The sequence below is a fragment of the Patiria miniata genome, unplaced genomic scaffold, assembly GCF_015706575.1.
Source record: "Patiria miniata isolate m_02_andy unplaced genomic scaffold, ASM1570657v1 HiC_scaffold_21, whole genome shotgun sequence".
NCBI lineage: Eukaryota > Metazoa > Echinodermata > Asteroidea > Valvatida > Asterinidae > Patiria > Patiria miniata.
In genome coordinates, this window is record NW_024037060.1 from 1435534 (window position 1) to 1445511 (window position 9978).

General features: G+C 38.2%; 1 protein-coding gene across 2 annotated transcripts; it reads right to left on the reverse strand.

The window, feature by feature from the left end:
* Positions 1–289: 289 nt before the first annotated feature.
* Positions 290–4211, reverse strand: LOC119729536. Of its 2 annotated transcripts, XM_038202139.1 has the most exons (6): positions 4078–4211; positions 4038–4047; positions 3638–3676; positions 2226–2363; positions 1533–1683; positions 290–1039 (listed from the first exon to the last, which is right to left on the reverse strand). In XM_038202139.1, exons 1-6 carry the CDS (start codon positions 4135–4137, stop codon positions 967–969), a joined length of 471 nt encoding a protein of 156 aa, XP_038058067.1. In that variant the 5' UTR covers positions 4138–4211; the 3' UTR covers positions 290–966. The 2 variants fall into 2 exon arrangements, with proteins under 2 accessions (XP_038058067.1, XP_038058066.1); XM_038202138.1 differs by having other exon boundaries at positions 4038–4211.
* Between the last annotated feature and the right edge of the window lie 5767 nt (positions 4212–9978).

Consider the following 9978-nt stretch of genomic DNA (forward strand, 5'->3'; position numbering starts at 1 on the left):
AAATCTGTTTCATTTTAAGGTAGTGTTATGCCTTGGGTAAAAATTAGAACTAAAATATCTATATTAGACCTGAAAATCAGCCATGAGGTCCGAGTCATGGTTCCAATTATTGCTGTTGTAATACTGCTGCTTTAAATTCATTGGGGTAGTAATCGATAGAGGGAGGTATATTGACAGAGGGTAGTCCAACAATAGAGGGCACTGTCGATACAATCAGGACAGGGCGTGATTATCCTTTATGAATTGAAGTAACAACAGAAACAATAAATAATACGAGGAGTCAAAGGTATCTTATGTAACTACATGTATTTTAATGAGCCGCTTTGAATTAATCACCGTTCACAACGTGTGCAAACATCCGGACATTCAATACAGTAGGTAGAAAGAAAGAGAAAGTCTATTCCTAATAGTTTTCATTTTAATCCAATAGGCCTAACTGAGAAATGATAAGTTTAGTCGTTTGGAATTTGTTGAGAGGTGTCAGTCATGAGTACGTTTTTGAGACCAAATTACCCCGAGTAACATCTCCCTTCTACTTTGTTTTTGCAAATGTGACGTCGTACCAATATAACCACGCCCGGTCTACTTTGACTTGCATCTTTATTGCAAAGTTCGTCATGATTCTTTTGAAGAGATAAACGACAAACACCAAAAGAATCGTCATAATATTTAACCAACAATGATTTTTTTTTGTGGAGTTGGATATCACGCATGTAAAGGTAATGCCATGACGTATGATCACATAAATAGCTGACCAAACAGAACAGGTTGAGAAAGGAAGCACGGTTGCCACCGTATACGTGTGCATGCACCATAGGTTAAAAGTTTCTAAACACGAAAAAGATTATTCGCTAACTACTAACGAAGGATTTGGATAGCATAACATAATTGTCAATTATTAAAGCATACATTCTGAATCGCGATCAATTTTTAATTTGAAGGGTCGCTCTGGAAATAAATGTATCCTTAGTATTCGTCGTTGTACATCTCAAAGATGATGTGGTACAAACCATGAATTCGCTTCCAAATCAGAGCGGTCCTGTGGACACGGACAAAAACATTAAAAAGATTTTATCAGTGTCTTTTAGATATGCTGATCTTTCTCCCTTGATCACGTGAACAACCGCGTGAATCTCATCACCTACAGTTTTATACAGCATTTTACATCAGCCTCAGTCTGCCAAACTCTGGGATGTATGTACGCTTGGTCAACAGATGTATCTCCCTCACGACCCCAACCCACCCCCCTTCCCCTATCCTGACTCGGGCATCGCACTCAGTCACACACTTTAAAAACTTATGGGAGCACTCGGCCGTACGTGCACCAGTGATTTCACAACTATGTCGGAGCGGAGTCGAATTTCAAAGTGATACTACCCTTCGATGTAGCTATCTCATGCGTATTTTCTTTCCAAACACAAACAAGTCAATAATCACCCAATAATTAACGACTGGATTTAATCTTTTTAAAAATTAATTTGGTTATCAATTTCAATCAAGCTAGGTTTTGGTATTACTTCATTTTGACTTACTTTCCCTTCTTGTGGCTTCCATCCGGTAGTACAGTGTCGTGAGCATGCACTTCAAGCACGAGATCCCCGCTTGCTTCCAATGGTTCAATGTGCTCAGCATCATGTTTGGTCACAGTAACATGCTGAATCCATCCAAGGTTTTTCGACAAATCTGGAAAACATTGATACAAAACAGGTGATTTCAACTCCTCTTTTAATTGTTACTTCAGATCCAATATTTTACAGGCTTTCCAGGAATCGACATCACTCATATACCAAGGAAACGTTTGGAGAGCTTTATGGACGACTATTGTGCTCGGACCAATTTTCATGATTCGGAAAGTTTCATCTTTTTGGATAATAGTTATGGACTAATTTCTAGCTGTGATTAAACGTGCACAGAGAAGTTTTGAGAACCGGTACATAAATGTTCATGACGATTACGTTCGTTTGTTTCATTATGTCTGACTCTTGGTCAAAATCAGCTGTCGGGCATTGAACAACCGACGTAGGGCTTAATGGTCTTGAACAGACGAAAATGTGAAAATGTGAAAACTGGAAACTTCATTTCCATAAGGATGGATGAGAATTATTTTTTTAAATTAAATAAATCACATTCGAATCTTTCACTATAAGTCTAAATTTGCAACATGTCAGACTGTTTCCTTTTATGAAAATTTCTTTTCATCTATAACTAGAAACTGATTTCCTTACGGTCAATTCCTTGGTATGATGGGTAGCCATCCGGTACTACGATCACATCAGGGGCGTAGTAACTCAAGATGCAATCCATATCCTTGTCCGTTACACATTGCTGAAGTAGGTTTCCATCGTAAACAATTTCACCAACCGCTGTCAAGGAACAACGATTAAAACCAAATGAAAGTACTAGCTGTTCGCAGATGTAGACTTTCCTTATCAAAATTGCAACTACATGTAATGAAATCAATGTACAGTCATTAAACATTATACTGGTACATGCAATAAGGTCTAACAAATGGACATGACTAGTCAGCTGAACTAACTAAACTCTGTGAAGATTGTGGCACCGCCTCGCACAATATTCCGTATGGTTTTATTTTAAGAGATAAGCGTAGGCCATTGTTTAACAGAAAACCATGACGCTGGCAAATTCTCCTGAGGTGACTTGCTTGCGCTATGGCTCTGTGACGGTACAGAAGATGAAGCTATGTACGATTTAAAGGCAATTTACACGAGTAAATTTTGGGATTGTTTTTTTGGTTGCCGAAACAAAGAACAGTAATACAGTAAATCTGAAGCGGATAACTAATTATAAAGTTCTACTTTTTAGACAACCGTGAAAAGCATCCTTTTGTGGTATGATCCCAGTTGTCACTCGGGGAAATAACTATGTGTAACCGATTGAAAGCTAAACTAATTTTGGTCAATTTGGTGCAGTATTTGAAAACAAAACAAAAATATTCCAGCGACATATCGGGGCCAACCATCGTTTGGGAAACGATGGTAATTCCTATTTTATTGAAAATGACAGCAAAACAGGCGCCACGATTTCACCCGATGCTTGATATAAACAGCCACGTAGCACATTTCATAATTATTTTGGCAGTTCCCTTTGTTTTAAAGTTTGTAAATGATATACGTTACCTTTAATGTCACCTGAATGTGACAAACACATAGTAAGTAATGGATCTATATGAGGAGGATAATATTCAAGGAAACGGGCCATAGCTAAAAGCTATTAACCGTTAACACGCCATTATAGACACTTTACCTTTACGTTACCATAGGCCTATACTGAATTATTAAAACCTGTCTAATGGCGGATCCAAGGGTTGATTGCGATGATTAACCAGCCCCCTTCCAATTAACCGATGTTTATTCTTTACATCATGGTGAAAACATTCACGAATTTCCTTCAGCTACCAATGTTATCGCTAAGTTTCACAAATCTTAATTCTTTGCTAGCGTTCAGGTCGGGTCTTTTATGCATTGACTGCAACATCACATGCACCCTATGCCTATCCCCAATTAGCAAATCTTGGGCTTCAACAACTCAGCCGCCCCCTTTTGGAAAATTCCGGATCCGCCATTGTGTCAGGATTCGCAGACTTTTGGAAAGATAACACATGCAATTGTTGTATTACCACGGTGATTTGCTATGCCACGGTTCTCCTCTTTGCCATCTTCAAGAAAGCAAACAAAACAAAGTAATCATTTCGGTTATTTTGGTCTTAGTATCATCAACCAATATGTGCGAAACTATGTTCTACTAGCGCCTAATACTTATTTGTGTGTGTGTTAGTCCAATATACAGCTTTCATTAATATTATTTCTCGGTGATATTTCCCAATTTTTCCTATTTCCGCATTTGCCCTAAATATAAATGAAACTTTTTTTTTTTTACACAACACTTCTGTGTAGACCCACTGGGCAGCGATCAATATCGGTTAAACTTTTTGTCATAGAATTTGACTAGGCAGAAACGTCAAAGTAATGTCCAGTTGGGAAAACATAGAACAACACTCCTTTAAGGCTGTTACAAACCTTCTGCCTCCTCGCTAGAGCTTGGAGGCCTGTGGCCTTCGATGGGCGTGTTCAGCAACCCAACCAACAGAAACACACACAGCCAGGTAAAAGCAGACATGTCGTTCAGAGGGTGGTTTTCTTCAAGTCAGCACTGTATGGTAGATAACTAGCTGATTATCGTTCGATGAATTCCGACGATGTGAGTGGAACCAGCCTCGAGGTAGACCTTAAATAACATCTACTCGTGCTGATTGATTATGCAGATGTCGTGACGTCGTGACCACATGATGCAACCAAACCAATAACAGCACGCTCCGTTCATTTGTCATGGGTTTGTTGGACATTTCGGGTTAAAACCGGTATTTGGCAAGGCCTAGTCCTACAATGGATTTGTGTGTGCGTTTAATTTGTGGTGTTGCAGAAACAATTCACTGAGCAATGAACAGTTGTTTAGAAATAAATGAAAGTGAACAAACGTTTTTCTGATGTGCATTTGATATTCTCAGGCCTCATGAGGTGGTGGTTTGGGGACGTCAATTTGGGTTTCTTGACAATTTCATCTTGTATCATCGTTAGAATCCCTCATTCTCCTGACGACGGGCAGAGCATACTAGTTCCTCCGGTTCTTTTTAGAACCACACACACTCACAAAAGAGATGTATTCACATGGTGCTACCACAAACTTATTTTGTCTTAGTATCTTTCCACCGTGCAAACCTTCAAATGTCAATTTCATCTTGGCTATTTGATGGCAAAATTTCACAGCGAACGGACACATCATCCGGATTGGCTGGCAAAGACACCTGCATTGTCATATTAATCAGTCAGCATTCAATGTATTCCATATGGATGGCTAAAAATGGGCCTAATGAAAAGCAAAACAAAACCCACAGACGAAACTGATGCACATGGACTGAAACATGAGGGGGATTATTAAATGATGGGAATAAATGTCTTTGAATTTTAAAAGTTTAATGCTTAGAAACTAACAGGTGAAATTGTGCGTTGAAATTAACCAAATTGCTGATTCGAAAATATGAATTTGTTTTAAACAACAAAATATTGTTTTTTCAAAATCTATTAAAATAATTTGAAATGGGTTTGTATGAGTAAACTTTGCATCAGCTTTTTAATGAAAAAAAAAACCCCAAGAATATCGCAACTTTTATATAGTAAGAAACAATACTTATTTTAACCAAGGGCGTATAAAAAGGCCTATAATAAGATCAACTTTATTTACAGATAGAATAGGATAAAACGTGATTATGGAATGAAGAAATGTGATAAAATAATTATTTTTCTAGATACTAAATTCCCCCTATCCTTGTAATCATTGAAAATAAAACTAATTTTCAGTTGTTGCTTCTATCGCATTGAATTACTGTCACGCACATATATACGCCTCCTCACTATTTGTCTGAAAGTGACCTGTTGAACAAATTAGCACGCACGTTCCGCCCAGTAAGATTATCCATGTGTGTCCACACGCACAAGCAAGACGGCGACAAGTGAAATTGGTATCCATAATTTACATTATAGACAAAGTCCAGGCATGTGTCTCAAAAAGGGTTTCTCAATAAATGCACATCTCCTCATCTTCTTTCGAAGTGAGTTTTAAAAAGTTGGCACATTTCTGTCCGTATATTTCTATAGTTTTCGTATTTGCTGTCGGAATCAAAACTAACCTCAACCACGTGTCAACTGTTAGTTTAAAAAAAAACACCTCACTTACACAGTGGCTTAGCGAAGTCCACTAAACGTACAGATAAAAAAGTATTTCACATGTCCTTTCATAAGTCAGTCTTGTGTCTTAATGTTCCTGCAGGCTGCCTTCCACGCCCCTGTGCACAGCATAATGAACCATATTGCCTGAAGGAGTTGGGGACAGTCAAGGTGCCAGATTTGTATGTAGGATTCAATTTATTTGGTATCAATTGGGGGTCCCATCGGAATAAGTGGCGCAACCAGGATTTGGTTGGGGCTCACATTGTTTTTCTCCATTTTTTTTGAAGCGTGAATCTTTTCTAAAAAAAAAATCCCAAATGTTTTTGGCAGCAGATAGATAATTTTGTGTGCGTAGGTATGTTTCTCCATTCTACAGGGGACGTTGAACAATAGCTAGATCTGAAATCTAGTTGAAATGCTAGATTAAATATGTATCGGGGGAAACATTCAAGTTACAATTTTCCCCTGTTACTGGCTGCAAGCTATCAAAAAAAAAATTCAATTTGGGGGTTCAAGATTTTTTCATTAAAAAAGGAATACACTGAACAGGTAAATTTATTTGGCAAACTTCGATGTACAACCCATCTCTTCTTCCAATAGTTAAGTTTGTTATTATAAGCTTTTAAAAACCGTCTGAACAGTATTGTTTTGAGCAGAGCAGAGTTTTAAATAATTCTGTTGTAATAGCAGAGTTTTCAATATTTCTGTTGAAATATGTTAAATCGACAAGCGAAGGTCGGACGTGAGGTAAATGCATCATCTATGTCCTCCAGAAAGAGTCGCATTTCGAAAACAAACACTTAACAGAATGAGAAAATAATTAAACAACAATTAGTTTTTACTCCATTCAATACACATCTGGTACTTAAGTAAGATTATCCGTGTGTGTCCACACGCACAAGCAAGACGGCGACAAGTGAAATTGGTATCCATAATTTACATTATAGACAAAGTCCAGGCATGTGTCTCAAAAAGGGCTTCTCAATAAATGCACATCGCCTCATCTTCTTTCGAAGTGAGTATTAAAAAGTTGGCACATTTCTGTCCGTATATTTCTATAGTTTTCGTATTTGCTGTCGGAATCAAAACTAAACTCAACCACGTGTCAACTGTTAGTTAAAAAAAACCTACCTCACTTACACAGTGGCTTAGCGAAGTCCACCAAACGTACAGATAAAAAAGTAATTCACATGTCCTTTCATAAGTTAGTCTTGTGTCTTATTGTTCCTGCAGGCTGCCTTCCCAGCCCCTGTGCATAGCATAATGAGCCATATTGCCTGAAGGAGTTGGGGACAGTCAAGGTGCCAGACTTGTATGCAGGATTCAATATTTGGTATCAATGGGGAATCCCATCGGAATAAGTGGCGCACCCAGGATTTGGTTGGGGCTCACATTTTTTTCCCATTTTTTTTTAGAAGTGTGAATCTTTTCTAAAAAAGAAGAAGAGATAAATGCCAAATATTTTTGGCAGCAGAAAGATAATTTGTGTGCGTAGGTTTGTTTCTCCATTCCATAGGGGACGTTGAACACTAGGGTCCCAAATTCCCGAGAAGACCCGCCAATTTGGTTTCGTGTACAAAGCATATCGGAGGTCTTCCTAAGAAGTACAAACAAAAGAGGGACAACAGGGGTCCCCGATCGCAGGCAAATACAATGCAATGGAAATTTCTCCTAAAAGTCATCCGTTGACCCCCCAAAAATTGAAAAGTAAATGAAAGATGATGAAATAAGCTTTAATTTGATGTGTGTCTCGAACACCTTGGAGAGTTGTGAGTATTTTTCCCGAATTTCTGAAGTGAGAGTTTTTATCATTAGGGTCAATGGAAGTTTATTTACTGGTCTGCAACCATAGAGAGAGTTGCGACAACTTCAGACTGTTGAACCATGATGGCCGTTCATTATGTGTACAGTGCAGCGTGCGACTATTGTGTACGAATTATACATAATATGTTAACTATCTCTATAAACGGTTCTGATCAGGAGAGGGCGTGATTACCATTATCATAATTAAAGAAAAGGCAAACAAATTTAACAATGCCAGAAGTGAAAAGTATCTCATGTAATTACATGTATTTTAATAAACCGGTTTGAATTTCTCACTTGTGGGATTTCAAAACGTGTGCAAGCCTCCAGACATTCAATATAGATGATTGGGAAAAAAACATAACTTTAGAAACAAACAAAAAGTCCATTCCTTATATATGTATTTTTCATTTTAGAGTTATTTATTGTATGCCCTCAATTGTTGTTGTTTTTGTGTTGCTTTTAAAGTATTTTGTGGACCAAGAATTTGAAGGTTTTTAAAGAAATACTGGTGGAAGCCGTGCACAGGGCTGTGCGCTTGATGTATTTCTGTGAAATTCGGATGAAATTTGACTCTATACAATTGCTCTATTTTGCAATGGAGCACAGTCAATATTTTTCAAAATGGCGACGGGCCACAGGACTACTTTTAGGGGAGATCTTCTTTTAATGAAATAAGCTTTTAATTTGATCTCTGTCTCAAAAACCTTGGAGAGTTGTGAGTATTTTTCAAAATGTTTGGAAGTTCGCGTAATTATCACTGAGGTCTATGGGAGTGGATTTACTGGTCTGCACCCTTATGTCAAGTACCCTGCCATGTATCGTTGCAAAAGTTTTCAGTTACTTCCGCTTCGATGACGTCATCATTCTTAACCCTCCTCGTGATACTGCGTAATTCATGCTAATGATTGACACATTTTGACCTGCACCCTGAACTTGTGACCAAAGCATAAAATATCGATAGTTCCAGTTATTGCGGTTGTGATGCTTCTGCTACAAATAGATGGGGAATAGTATAGGGCCTTCATTGATTGTGGTATATATTAATAGAGGGTGTTACACATCGATAGAGGGCGCTACAGACAATATCAGGAGAGGGCGTGTTTATTCATTGTGAATTGAAGTAAAAATTAAAAATACATGCATACAATCAGTCAATGGTATCTCATGTAATTATTTTATTAAGCCATGGCCCTTTTGAATTTCTCCCTTTTTGGGATTTTCATAACGTCTGCAAGCATCCGAACATTATTCAATACACACGTATGGAAATAACACAGTAGTGGTAGAGAGAAAAGTCCTTTCCTAATAGTTTTAAACCAATAGGCCTAATTGAACATTTGTTATTGACGATTAATCGCTTTCATGTGGAATACAAAGAATTTGATGCGAAGCGAAACATGCTTGAAGACTCCACCCACAATGACCACGTGACTAAGATCGAATTACTTTCAGTTACATTTTGATTCTACAATTTTGTTTTTTGAAGTGTGACGTCATGCTAATATTTTTTCAAAGAGCTACAAAAGAAAAAAAAATTAAAGAAACGTCATAATGTTTAACTGAACCAACAATATGTCTTTTTTGGTGAAGTTGGGTATCATGAAAAGGTAATGGCATGACGTGTGATCACAAGCAGGCCCTATAGCCGCCCAGAGGAACATGTTGCAATAGGAAAGCACGTGTACCACCGTATGCATGGACTTGTGTGAACTTGCCCACGTCCACACAAGGTTTATCCCCCTCTCTGGAAAACAGGTTTAGAGGCTTTTGGGGTAAGGGTTAATTATCCGTCGCAAAATGAAGAGAAGCATTCAAGGGAATCATAAAAAAAACAATTTGGGTCGAAGGAGATTTCACAATTTGAGTAAAACGATTTTTTTTTTTACTGAGGTTTTTCTTAACTACACGAAAACAAAGGAATATCCACACTAGTTATGTAACGTCAACATGTGTACACCATAGATTGTAAACACGAAAACTTGAAAGATTATTTGCTAAAAGCTAACTAATGAATTTGGATAGAATAACACTTTTGTAAATGTTGTCTTAATTTGAAGGTTCACTCTGGACCAGCGGCGTAGCCTGCAGGGTTCTATTATCCTGCGGGGGCGGGGGAGGGGGGGGGGCGGGCTGGATGGTACAGTTACAGAGGGGCGCCCAATTTCATCATGTGTGTGTGTGCGTGCATGCGTTTGTTTATGGTGTAAATCGAGGACACACACGTGCAACATCATCGATAAATCGAGGACAGGAATCGAGGACAGGAACCACGTGTACAAAACCAATGAGATCTGTTGCACAAAAAAGTTAAGAGTATAAACAAAGACGCCATAAACAAACGTGTGTGCGTGAGTTTGTTTCTGCATATAGGGGACGTTGAAAAATAGAGGACAATGGGGTCCACAACTCCCGAGAGGTCGTTGTTTGC